This window comes from Rissa tridactyla, chromosome 5, assembly GCF_028500815.1.
Source record: "Rissa tridactyla isolate bRisTri1 chromosome 5, bRisTri1.patW.cur.20221130, whole genome shotgun sequence".
Taxonomy (NCBI): Eukaryota; Metazoa; Chordata; class Aves; order Charadriiformes; family Laridae; genus Rissa; species Rissa tridactyla.
Window position 1 is genome coordinate 57,924,832 of NC_071470.1, and position 13,587 is coordinate 57,938,418.

Consider the following 13,587-nt stretch of genomic DNA (forward strand, 5'->3'; position numbering starts at 1 on the left):
CTGGTTTTGTTTTGTGCAATGTTGCTTTGGAGAAACATTATAAAGGGCAGATAAAGCAGAGGAATACAACACTTCCCTGTATGCTTCCCTGATGTAGTGCCATGGGTCTGATGTGCTCAACGTGAAAACCTACATTTGTGAGCGTAGAGATTCTGTGGGATAAGGTGATATCAAACAAATGACTGACTAGAAAAGAGCTAAGTCTTGCTGGTTGCTCTACTGCTGTAATCAGAACTTTCTTGTAAAATAACGAACTCCAAGACTGTTTTCCTTCTGTGCTTTGCTGTTCATTTCTGTGGTACCACAATGTGTTTACTTCACAAACAAAGCGGGTAGCAATAGTCCCGTTCCTCAAAAGCAGGCAATTTGGAAAGTAAATCATCCAATACACAGCTAGATAAAAGGCAGGTGTTCAGGTAAGACAGAAAGTTACGATTCCCTCAACCTCATTTCTACGTACAGTTATTGAAACCCGTTTGCAAGAAGGAGGAAGATGCGGAGGCCCGCGGGGCACAGCACCTGTATGCAAAGGGCGGTGGGTTGCGCCCAGCGGAGCCGCCTCCCGGCCCGCACCCCACCGCCACAGCGGCTCCCGGCCGGGCTGCGCCTGCCCCGCACCGGCCCGACAGACAGACGGACACCCGCGCAGCTGCTGCCGCGCCGAGCGGGCCGGGGGGAGCTGCCCAGCCCAGCCCAGCCCCTCCGCGGCGGCTGGCGGGAAGGGGAAGAGGAAAAACACACCAAACCGCCACCCCGGCCGCCGGAGGAGCCGCCCTCCGCTCGGGCGCGCCCACGCCCGGCGTGGCAACCCAGCGCCGCCCGCCCCGAGCCGAGCCGCGGCGGAGCGCGCCCGGAGGGGGCCCGGTCGCCGCCGCCGGCGGAGGAGGAGGTCCGGGACGATGCTAGCGGGACTAGGGCGAGCGGTGCGGAGCGGCTGGCCGCCGGTGCTGCTGTGCGGCCGGGCGGCGCCCTCAGCGCCTCAGGTAAGACGGGGAGCGGGCGAGGTTCACGGCAGGACTCCCCTTCGCGGCTGCTGGCGCCTCGCCCGCCTTTCCCTCCCTCCCCGGGGGCCGCCCTGAGGCGCGGCGGGGCTCGGCCCGGCGGAGGCAGGAAACCCGGTGCGGGGAAGTTCAGCCCCGGCGCGGCCCCTTACCCCGGCCAGGCTGGAGCCGGAGGGGCGCCGGCGACCCGCCTCTAGGCCGTCCCGCTGCTGCCTCGTCCCCCGGCGCCTGGGGAGGCGGCGGGAGGGGGTGTCCCGTCGTCCCCGTTCCCCCCGCCCCGGGGCGTCGGTGCCCGGCGAGAGGCGCGGTGACTCACGCGGGGCGGCCGTTGGGAGGGGCCGCGGTGGCGGTTTGTGGTCAGCCCTGACGGGCCGGGGGGGCCGGGGCCGCCCTCCGCCCCCCTCCTCGCTCCGCCGGGTGCTGTTTCGGGGGCGTTGCGTGTGGCTTTTCCCGGCTCTGAGGAACGTGGGGGCGCAAGGTGGGATGGGCCGCTTGGGGAGCGAGGGGGGAACCGCCGGCCTGCGGTCGTCGGGTGGGGGAGATAACACGGGGGCAAAAGTTTTACAAAAGTGCTGTCGTGCGGATAAACGTACGTGGCTTCTGCATATAAAAATAACGAAGTGCTTCTGAGTCTGAGCTTCTCTTGGCTTTAAGAAGTCTCACAGACCCTGTGAGTGGGAAGGATGAAGGAAAGCAAGAAGGAACAGCAACTTTAAAAATAAAGGTTTGCCAGGAGCTAGGGTAACACAGTTCTAGAGTCCCGTGCAGCTGCCTGCCGGGAGAGGAGACAGTTTAATCCTTGATTGTTGCTCTTATTAATAGAGATGCTCCGTGTGCTTGCAGTCGTTGCTGAGATGGCCCAGGGCAAAGCCCCGTCCCTGCATCCAGGGCCCATCCGTAGTGAGGAAGCCGCTGGGACGCGTGGTGACATCCACAGAAGGAAGCGCAGGGCGCTCTCTGGCTGGTTAGTGAGCAGCTTCCACAAGTGGGTCTCAAAGCCCGCGGTGGCAGCTGGAGTCGAGGAGTTGTGCAGAATGAACTCTGTACTTTTTGCTAAGAGTTTTTGCACAAACTATTCAAAAAACCCTTTTACAAAATTCTATGGTATTAATGTGCTCCATCTCTGTTAATGTGAGCGGCCTTTCTTTGCTTTGTCACGCGTGTGCATGAGGACATTTAAGAAGGTAATTTAAGATGAATGTTGACTTACCCTCCATCATCTTCAAAGGTTCAAATGCGGTGTGCTAAAAACATCTTGCACCTCACTGAGAGCATTTACACTGTCGTTCAGCACACGCTGATGCTACGTAATCAGTTTGTCACCTCTAACTTCTCCAGAGTACTGCTTTGCAGACAAGCTTCGTGCTTTTCTAAGGCGCTAAAATGAGACTGAAAGCTGATGAAGCTTCAAGAAGAGACACCACAAAGGAGAGGAGGAGGAGGAGAAGCTCTTGCTTTGGCAGTGCTGCCATTATAAGAAAGAGCAGAAAAATGATCGGCCCCGTTACTTTGTGGGATGGAACATGACAGGGACACGTCTCAGCAATTAAATTCTTGCAGTGAATGGGTTGAGGAGAGGGATGTTGTAATGTTGAGGAAAATTCTAGTTCAGAAAAATGTTTAATGCAAGATTTTGTTTATTTCTAAAGTGGAAATGCTTGGAATAAATGAATATAAAATGCTTTTTATGTGTGCAATCCGTAGTTCTAGTTTTTCTACAGAGTTGCTAGCATGATAGGTAATGAAGCACGTTTACTGATTTCCTCCTTCCTGTTTTCATCTTTGGGTACCTCTCAAGTTTTTGACTATGTGTCTGCAGAACAGTTCAGGCAGTTAAAAATTATTTATTCTCTTAAACATTAAATGAATGGCCTGTAGTTGTAATTTCAAGCTAGTCAAAATAAAAAAAAAGTTCCAATTTTTATTGCAGTTGTTTAGCTCTTTAGATTTTAAGTAATGTAGAATGTCAGATTACATACATCTTGTCCAGTGCAAACACTGCTGTGATTATTTGTTTATTTTTCAGCAGTATTTTTTGGTTTTGTTATCATTGCTGTTGTGTGTTGCTAGCTCTGCTGCTTGCCATTTCTATTTGGATGAAGAAATATTTTGCCTCTAGCTCTGGAAGGGAAGGTTGGAGTGCTTTTGTGCAGGGCTGAGGAAAAGCAGGGCTGGGTCGCTGGTTGCCTTTGCACTTGGTGTGGTGTGGTGCCGTCATGGGCCGTGTTCTCTGGTTTGTTTCGTGCGGTGTTTGGCCGTGGGAATCAGTTTGCCCAACTACCTTTTGGGGCATTGACTGTAGTTTTTCATTTGTAAGCTGAAGGGGATGCTCCAGTGGCCGCGCAGTGTTGTAGTACGTGTCCATCTCATCCTGCGAAATTATTCACTCCCAGTGTTGATGGGCAGGTGTGGAAGTACACAGTGTATTTGTGTGCTTTGTTTTCAACTGATACACTGCTGTGGGGACAAACGAACCATTATTGTAATGGCTAATTTGCTGTAATTTTTTTCTGTAAAAGCAGGAGCTGCTGTCCTAAGGAGCTGTATCCTTAAGTGTCAGCTCAGCTCTGCTTTGAGACAAAATCCACCACTCTTCTGATGGCTGTGATTAGCTGCTTTGCCTTTGAAGTAATGCTTATACAAATTCCTCTTAATTTTGTAAAGTTGAGTTTTCTGTTATGTGAAGTTTTTTCTATTTTTTTTTAAGTGGCTAGTGCTTAGGGAGGCAGTTTTTCAAAGTAAGTGAAGCATGTTATATTGTGTTCTTTGGACAGGCTTTCTCATTACACATAACTTTGTTCCCGAAAGGGTGCAGTTCATTTTGCTAGAGTCCTAGATTTGTAATGCTGGAGTTATTTTGCATGTGGCGAAGCCTAAAGGTTGCCAGCTCTTTCAATTCCTCTTCACTTGCACATTTTAACTCCTGCAGCTTGTACTGAGAGAAATGCCCTGTTTCCACTGCTCTCCAAGAGGAAAAGCTCCCCTCTCTGTATCGCAGTGGAGAACAGATGTGTTAACACAGAATCAAAGCTTAAAATTGCTGTTTTGTTTTAATTTTTTTGTATATTCATAAGCCTTCTAAGCCAGGAAACATTGAAGGGGCTGGATTTAATATTTTAATTTTTTTAGGTGATCCTAGTTAGTTTCTCTGTAGTGCTAAATCCAACTGGTCCAAAATTGTGTTGCTTTTTATTGCTGTTCATACACATGAGGTTCCCAGTTTAGTCCACACTATGGAGACCTGTACCGGCATGCCTACATCACTGGGGATGGGCGGCAACTGGGGAAAATGGAGCCTGGGTTACACAGTTTCTCTACGCTTAAAACCAGGCTTTTTTTAAGCCGTACAGCCCCGTTCTAACTAAAGCTATTTCTGTCCTGTATGAAGATGCTGGAGTGGTGACATTGCCTCCTGCAAAAGGCAAGGCTTATTTCGAACAAGTATGAGTGAGGGAACTAAAATGCGAAAACTTTCACTTTTTCAAAATGTGAATTTAACATCACTAATTCAGAACGCATTCCATTTTTGTGTGCAAAGTTCTCTTGAAATTGCGCCTCTGGAATGCATTGGTGAGGGGAAAGATTGTGTATAAGCTGGCAAGATCAAATTGCAAAGGCTTCTGTGAAAAACATTACGGATTTGTTTTCTTCCTTGATCAGGATATCACATATGCTTGTTGCTGAGGGGAATTTTCTTCCTAGTTGCAAATTGTAGCCAGCAGGAAAGTCATTGGTTTTATCTGCAGAAAGCAGAGTAGAGAGGGGGTTATTTGGGGATTATTTTTTTTTTGTCAGTTCCCAGTGTCATCCATATCTGTCAAAAATGTTTCTTTTAATGCTTTCAGCTGATAAGTTGTTGACTACCCAGTTCCTTAGACTGGCTTGAACTTTTTTCCTGTGCTTCCTGTTAGTTTTTATAGTTATTATTCTTACTCCCAAATTGCCGTAATGCTCCCAGTGTTATACCTATACGGTTTGTCCTCTGGTTTTATACAGTCTTATAAGCAAGGATCTAAAGGTGTCCAAATAGCCACAGGATAACTTGAAGTGTGTTTTTTTTCATTTGGGTTTTTAATTTTGCCCCTTTCACTTTTGCACATACTCAACTGTCGGGATTTCTAAGATACTCTGTGATAGCAGCAACGCCAGGACGTCCCAGGCAGCTACAGAGAACTGAATTATCATTGAGTGTCTTTTGCAGCTGAATATTTCACGTAAATGTGGTTTAAGTTCCTCCTTTGTATTTTCAGCCTACTCAAGTCCTCTGGAAATTGAGATCTAATTGGAGCTGGGAACTGGGAGTAATTGGTGGCAGCTGGGCCTGTTTTCCCCATCTTTCCTTCCCCTTGAAAGCCTTGCATGACAAAAGTTAGCTTGTTGATCCAAGTCTTGTTTTCTAAATAGAAACCTTGTGCTTATGCTGGCATGTATCAACAAAAACATACAAACCACTAAACTGTTTGTTGTGGAAGTGCTACTCACTCTTACAAATACTAATTTATAATTGCCTTAAAAAGGCCATTTAGAAGATCTCCGGGGCTTGTTGTAGGAAATGTGTCTGTCTCAGCAAATTTGTTCATTTGCCTTTGGTGCTGTGTCTGTGCTGGAATAACAGGATGGCACTCGAAATGGCAGCTAGCCACATGCTGTTGTCTCTTCTCATCTGGCAGCTGGAAGGTGGCTACATTTGCTCTACGAACTAGCGCTTTTGGGGAGAGATGCGGTATATAGCACAGAAATTCACCGTCCTTTGTACTTTTACTGGTAGTGTCACATACTGCTCTTCTGCTTCTTTTCTCTCCAGTACGGCTCCTGTAGTAACTCAGTGGGTTGTGAAATATTCTTGTACGTGCATATATAATTACTCGCAAAACACTCGCTTCTTTTGGAGGTTTAGGAAGTTTCAAATACCAGCTTCACGCAGTGTTTGAAACTGGCATCAACAGTGTGACTTCCCAAAATTGTCGGTGTTTTTTTTCCAACAGAGCAGATGACAGAAAAGAGGCAAACTGGGATGTGCAGATCAAATCAGCTCTCTTTGTGTAGAATATTAGAATGGGTTTTTGCCTATTCTGAATAAGTGTCAGTGTGTGTCTTTAGTGTATGTGTGAATACGGCAATTCCTAAGACAGGAAATGAAAACCAGCTTCTGCAAAGTTGGAAAAGGCGCAGTCGTGCTCTTCAGGATCACAGGCTTCAAGAAGGTGGAGCTTTTGTGTGCTAAGTAGGGTCTGTGTGGTACTGCGGAAAATGTAAAGAAACCCTAAAACTGAAATGTTGATCTGACATTACTACCTATGTACTACTGTACTGTGTTCAATATTTTAACAAACTTCTAAAGAGCTTTCTCATATGTGATGTACGAGTAATAGGCTGTGCTTCCCTAAGGTTGGGAAGTAAATTGCTCCAAATATATGCAACAGGCTTATCATAAAAGAAATTAAAAATCTACATAACTTCCTGTCCATAACCATAGCAGCATTGTTTATTTACTTTATGTATTTTTTAAATTTAGAATGGGGATAGGAGTAGTTGTATCATGAAGTGATAACTGGGTGCTTTATAGTTAATAAAGCAGATGACAGAAAGTGATGCTGTGATTTCATTTGAAGTTGATGCTGTGGTCATACAAACAAGTAAAATACAAAAAAGGTTTTTTGCTGCTCATGGGATGAGGAGCATCTAAGTCTGGCACTGTTCTGTCTAGCACTCTGGGCAAGGCCCTTACTTTTAGGTTTTGAGTACCTGTAAAGAAACTAATACTAAATCTCTAGAGGATGTCTGAGAAAGTTGCTTTGTAAATGCCTTGGGTGCTCTGAAGATTTACCGCAGATCACTGAAGTGCTGAGGACTTAATGCTGTTTACAAACCTGGTGCATGTTTTAAGAATGACGGTGTGGGATTTGGTTGGGGTTTTTTTTCTTTTTACATTTCTATGTTTTAAAATCATGTTTTAAAGCTTATAGGGCAAAAATGTAGACCCTGTTCCAGAGCTTATAATATCTTAATTTCTGAAGGGGTAGGAGAGGAAGGAAAAGGAAATACAGATTTGTTTGTTTGTTTTATTTTTGTTTGGTTGTGTTTGGGGTTTTGTTTTTTTGTGGTGTGGACTTCGCCTTCTTCCACAGTAAGGTTTTTGGCATTGGAGAGGAAGCAAACAGTACGCTTATTCTCCAGATCTAGTGAAACATTAAAATCTTAATTTTCCCCCCTTCCCCTTGAGGGGAAATTGAGCTGAAGGAAAACGAACGGAGTAGTTGGGCTTGAGCTAGGCTTGCTGTAGGACCATCTTCACCCTGACAGCATACTTGCAAGTCAGCAGCAATGGTGAATTTCTCACTGGGTTGCTCATTAGCAGGTGGGTTCCGACAGCCAAGTGAGAAGGCAGTAAGCTCTTCTGAGCCCAGAGGTGGTGTTTCACAGTCACTTCTGAGCCTTGTTAAAATATGACATTAATTAAGTGTCTGTTAAGGGCATGTAACACCAGCTCTTGCTCTGGGTTGGTTTCTCTTCCCTTTTGCTCTTTTCCAGAAAGATGAAAGGGAGACAGGTTCTCTGTGTTGCTGCTTTGTCCTCTGTCTTGCTGTCAAGATACTGAGTAATAACTTGGTGATTAGGTTTACATGGGGAAAAGGTGGCTTTTTATAAGGTCAGTTCTGCCACTCTTATGACTGCTCGCTGTGTCATTTCTGGTATCCCAAGCTAATCCGAGGAGCCCAATGAACAATTAAATGAATCTGTATGTTTTGTGAACTTGTGTAGGGCGGCTAGAAGGAGGGCAATTTTCAGGCCTGAAAGTTATTTGCTGTGACTTTCTCCATCCTCAACTGACGCATGAGTCCTGGATCATCTTGAAATTGCATCCAATGCAGGTATTCTTACATGCTGTCCCCACTATACTTAGTGTTTGCCAGGCAGGCTGCTCTTTAATTCCTGCAATATGTGGAGAGTGGCTTGGTCTATAAAAATACTTCTGTGCACCCATTTGTAACTGACACAGCATATGAGGAATCTGTGGCGTGATCATGGTGGGGATAGATGGCTTACAGGGAATGCTTGACCCAAAGTCCATGATCCCCAAGTGTGGGGAAAGTACGGATCTAGACTCTGAAGGTCAGGTCCATCACTAGTAAAATAAATCCCTCGTGTGAGAGTGACTCTATTTACTGTAACACAAGAGCTGAAGAAGGGAACAGAAGTTAAAAATGAACATTGGTCGGCTGCCTGCCTACTAAAGATGGTAACTTTTGTAGTCCATAAAGTAATTCTCCTTCACCCAAGGGGGACCAGCCAGGGTACGCAGCCCACTGCTCTGCCTATGCAGAAATGTCAGGTGTCAGCGGTCACTGCGAGGATAAACAAATAGTTTTGTGCCTGTGTGAGGGCAGCTGGTGAGCAGAACCTTCCCTTACAGGTGAGGAAACACCAGTACTCCCTCAGACTGAAATGGAAAAAAAGATGTTTACTGTAAAAATGGGAAATTTATACCTTTTAAAAGCTGCATTTATCATGATGAGCACAGGCAATGCATCTTCAAAAGGGTAGAAAAATTGAGTATGTTATGCACAAGCAAGATATAATTTACTTTTTTTTTTACTTCAGATGAACAATTTTCAAGCAATTATCTTCACATTTACCGTCTGGTCACTTTAGATCAAAATTACTTCAATCTTCACATTCTAGTCAGATGGAAAGAAATAAATGGTCTTCTTTGCAGATAAACAAAACGTTTCTTAAAAGTAAGCAGCAATTTCATCTTCCCAGTTTTTCCCTGTTGGTACTTAAAAGTATAGTAATATACCACAAAGTTGATTTAGAGATCACAAAAGCATCTTTAAATGTCTTGTATGTTTGCTGGGGTGGAGGAAAAATTACATGCTCTCTTCCTGGCAAATCAGACTTAATGTATCATGAGGACATCATTTTGGTCAGAGTGCCATGATAGGAAGAAGATGTACATCCATATACAGTGCAGTCACCTGTTTTACCTGAAGCACTTATGCCATACTGTTCACAGAAAAATGTTCCTACGGTTTTGTTTGAGGTTTCTTTTTTCTAGGGCATGACCTGACCTTCTCTGTACCTACTCATGCAAACTATTCATTATTCGATAGTCTGTACTTGCTTTTTGAACCAGCTTCTCTTTGCCTGTGACAGCATAGCTGTGAATGTATTCTGTGGTGCTATCTGTGGAAGAAAGACCTTTTTTTTTTTTTTATAAAACATATCCCTCACCTTTATGTATTTGTTCTAAATAGAAGTATAAAGGTGCCAGGCCTCTGAGACGCAGCAGTGTCTACATCCTAGGGACCTTTGTGACCCCAGCTGCTCCTCCTCTGGCCCCTCTAGGCTGGAGTCCCTTGTGTGAAACACGGTCACGGTGGGGTTCCTGATCCAAAGAGCAACCCTAGCACAAATGTGGGTTTGGAGTTGGGGCACCTCAGGGTTGCAGTGACGGGGCGGAGGGAGGGTTGGTGTAGTGGTGGGCTAATTGCCAGGCTGAGCTAGATAGAGGCTGGGTGCTGCAGTGGTAGTTCAGCTGGGAGTGGGGCAGAGATTTTGGCTAGCCTGGGGTATTCAGTTGATTAAATGTGTTAGCAAATAATCAAGTTTTAAGTTAATTGCAATAAATTAAGATGGATTAAATTGTCTAAAAGCATTTGAAAAGATGGCAAACTCACTGCGTAACCACAAGGTAGTCCAGCTTCCTTTTCTGCAGATGCTCTCTGTGTCTGCCTTGCTCTAGACAAGAAAAGAAACTGAAAACTGTTTCCAAACAGTGAAATTAAAACAATTACAAAAATAGAAGCTGTAATAAAATAAATACTATGCGAGAAATTGAAGTTACAATCTTGCTGTCCTGAATGCTGTGCCCAAAAGGCTAGCAATTCGGAATCAACTGAGTGTTGGAAGTCAAGGATCTTGATCAGGGAAATATGTGATGCTGTTAGCATAGGTAAAATAATTGAAACTTACAGGCAGTCATCTCTCACAACTATATCATAAGAGCTGTGTATCTGATTTGTATATGTTATATGGTTTAAGTAGAATGGATGCCTGTGAAATGGCAAGGTAAGGAGTTATCTTAGCTTCTCAGTGGATCAGATTCAATTTACCAGCCCTTCCACCCCCCTGCACCCTCCCTCAGCTTTTTAGGATTTTAAAATTCCAGATAAAACTACCAGGAAGTTGTTAACACCTCACCAGTTTCTTAAAAGACAGCAACAGTTTTTAAAGTTTACACTGAGCTCATGAATTGACAGAACCAAGGGAGATGAATTCCCCATCTCTGTAAATAATACTGTTTTTTCGGAGCTAGTACTTTTAACTAAAGGCAGGATGTCTCTTAAATTTGGGGAGGGAGGGAATGGAGATGCAGTGATCTTGAGCAATCTGTTTTCTTCTGCTGTCAGAGGCGAGAGGGTGAGCCTGTCTCTTCCGCCTTCCTCTGTTTTGATTTGGCTGCTGGATGGCCCGGGATTATGTTTAAACAGGAAAACAGAATCAAGTCCTTGGAGCTCTTTTGTGAGGAGCTTTTGTGCTCAGTAACCAAATGCCATGATTCAACCCTACGCTGTGTCTTTGTTGGATGGGACTTTGCTTTTAGTTTACGTGTTCCCTTTTAATCTTACGTGCCGCTGGTGATACCCTGGATTCTAGTTAGCCTTGTTCCCAAAGGCTGCTTTTAAATGAGTCCAGGCGTCATGTTACTTGTGTTTGTGGCACACCTTTTGGCAGTTTGCTTCTTGGTTTGGAAAAATTTTTGAAGCCGTAGTGTGTTCCCTGTAATATCCCAAAGCATAAACCTCGCTATAGGTGCAACACAAGGAGCCTGTGAAGGTTCAGAATGGGGGTTTAGCCCTTGGAGATGACCTGCTGCAGGATGAGTTGTAACTCATTTGAACCAAGAAAAGTCTAATAAAAATCTTGAGACAAGATTCCTGCCAGAATGTATTCCCAGGCACTGGCACCACAGCGGTATCTTTTATCTTGCAGTCGACGCTGGCTGGTACAGTTTCTCAGCTAGCTGCAATGGCTTTCAGTCAAAAGCAGTTTCTTTTAAGACAGGTAACACTATTTTTTGCAGAGCTGGAGCTAGTCCCAATTTAATGTGCAGGCACTGACACTTCTGTACTGAGTTTTCTACCACTTTTTGCTCATTTTAATTTGTTGGTTGTGAGAGCATTTTCCAGTATTCTTTATTGTAGTAATTTTAAATAACATTATTTATGTGAAGCCAGAAAGTTTGCCATGCTATACAATATGAAACTATAGTTCATATTTAGGTCTATGTGCTTTAGTCAGAAACCAAAGGTGTGTATTCAGTGTTTGTAGCCTTTCTGTTGTAATAAAATCAGGTGCGCCTAGAAGATCCCAGTTTGAAGGTTGAAGTTTCAGGCTTGGTCTTGCAGTGCCCCTTGACTGTAACACACTGGAAATGTGACTAAGCTGGAGTAATTTAAAGAGGCATCAAATAGCCCAGGCCCTAAAACTGAATTGTAGCTGTTAAACTGTGTGTGTTCCTTGGAGTACTGACCCCAAGCTGTTCTTCATGGCAGTGGAACTGTGAAGTGAGTCTATTTTGCAATACATCAAACCCCAATACGACTTTAATCTGGGCAAACCATCATAGTGGTGCCATTCTCCAGCCTTTCATAATGCTGCACATGCATTTGTTTCCTTTTGAGTTGGTTAGGTTTCCTTCTGCAATGGCCGTGTTACTTTTCTTGTGACCAGGGATGTAACTGTCTTTGGGGATCCCCCTGAACCAGCCGATGAAAGCTGCAATCTCATCAGCATTCAAATATAAATATGGTTTGGGGTTGTTGGGAAGGAAGGTCTTATAACCATGCACTCTACTGCCAACAACTGCAGCACGTCTTGTCTTACTTGGCATTAACTATCAGCAGTTAATAGTTTTCTTGACATATTACAAAAGCTTTTGTGCAAGTTATGAATATTCATAACTAATGCAAGAAGTAACTGCATAAAGTTACATAATAAGGTAGATGTTATCAAAAGTTATTAACAGGCTTAACCAAAAATGCTGATGTTAATTATTCATATGCTACTAATTATTTTGAATGTCATATAACATTTACAATTCAAGCCCTTAGGTACTACTGCTGGCCTTTGCGGTGTCTCTAATAGTTTCTAAATTTTGGATGGGGCTCTGCAATGGTGGGTCAGCCTGTCAGGTAATCCCATGGCTCAAAGACTTGAGCTTTAAGAAAAACACACAGCACCTCGTGGCAACTGTCAGACCAGCGAGATCCGGTAGAAGATGCCAGGAACAATGTGCTGGTTCACATGTTAGTGCCTGCCCCTATCGCACTGGCTAATCTTATCTGCAAGCGCGCAAGAGAATAATGTATTTCTATGACACAAATTTAAGGTACTCCATATGCACAAGCAATACAAAGTTCTGGGAATGGCCATCATAAAAAATAGTGAACCAGCAGATATTTTTAGGCCTGGAGCTGACAGGGGAACCATCTTCTCTGCTGCTTTGTTTGTTTCTTTCGTAGCCAAATTCAAAACTGCGATGGCAGGTCAGACACTAAATTAGGTGGTTGCTGTTGTCAGAGGGGTTCCCTTGCTGCTGTTAGAAATTCACTGGTGTGTGTCATTTAAAATGGAAAAAAAAAAACCAGTTTATCTCCCTTAGTGTTGCTGACGCCCCCAGTAGCCCAGCCTGATGCAGCTGGCCCTCAGTCAGTCTCTAGCCCCAGCTCCAGGCACCTCTCTGCCCTCTCACTCCACAGGTGTCCGTAGGGTGCAGCCCGGAGCCCTGCTGAACGGTGAGGGCCACGCTGCTGTGGTGCTGCTTTCCCAGCCCGTATGGGGTTGTGGTGCGGTTTTCGGTGTTCTCGGGGGATCCACTCCAGGGGGAAGCTGTACTTGGAGGAATTTGTTTCGGTTTGTTCCCTGCTTTCATACTCTGTGCCCCCCCCCACCCCTGCCATTGATGAAAGCAGAAAAATATGCCTGAGTTCAGGAAAATACAGTTGAACCCCAACAGCACATATTGAGAGGGGGGGAAGTATTGAACAACAACATTTATTCAAAGGCAATGGTGAAAGCACAGAATTGATGGTCTCTTGTGTTTAGCCCCAAACTATCACTATTTAGCAGGCAGTTTGTCTACATTGTGACTGGGTCATTGTAGCATGCTCTACACCATTTAATATGCATTCTGTGGTATTTATATCTCCTCATCGGTGCAGAACTATTCAGGCTATCCCTTTTCATTTAAGTCATTGTTAGATAGTGTTAATTAATGCCTCTGTTTAAATGTGAGTAGTTTGCATGTTGCTTCAGAGACTTCAGCTGCAACAGGTAAATATGGCAGATGGTAGGTTTTTAACTGAACTTTAATCACCTTATTCTGAAAGAAAATAAAGATATAGGGGCAACAACCTACAGAGACTGATCAGTCTCTTTATGCTCTGTGTAGTCACAAAACAAGCAAGGAAAGGGATTTTTCAGCATGCTTATTAATCCTTATCAAATCCTCGTTCTTGGAACTGGCACACTGAAAAACCATATTGCAGCAAAATATGGTGGTGTCAAAGAGATTGTGACT

General features: G+C 44.5%; 1 protein-coding gene across 1 annotated transcript in view; it reads left to right on the top strand.

Annotated features, from left to right (window-relative positions):
• Positions 1-763: 763 nt before the first annotated feature.
• The window catches only part of MCUB (mitochondrial calcium uniporter dominant negative subunit beta), a 52,411-nt gene continuing 39,587 nt past the window's right edge, over positions 764-13,587 (top strand). Inside the window, exon 1 of the mRNA XM_054204166.1 lies at positions 764-983. Within this exon, the coding sequence (XP_054060141.1) occupies positions 900-983 (84 nt within the window). The 5' untranslated portion in view covers positions 764-899. The remainder of the gene's footprint in view (positions 984-13,587) is intronic.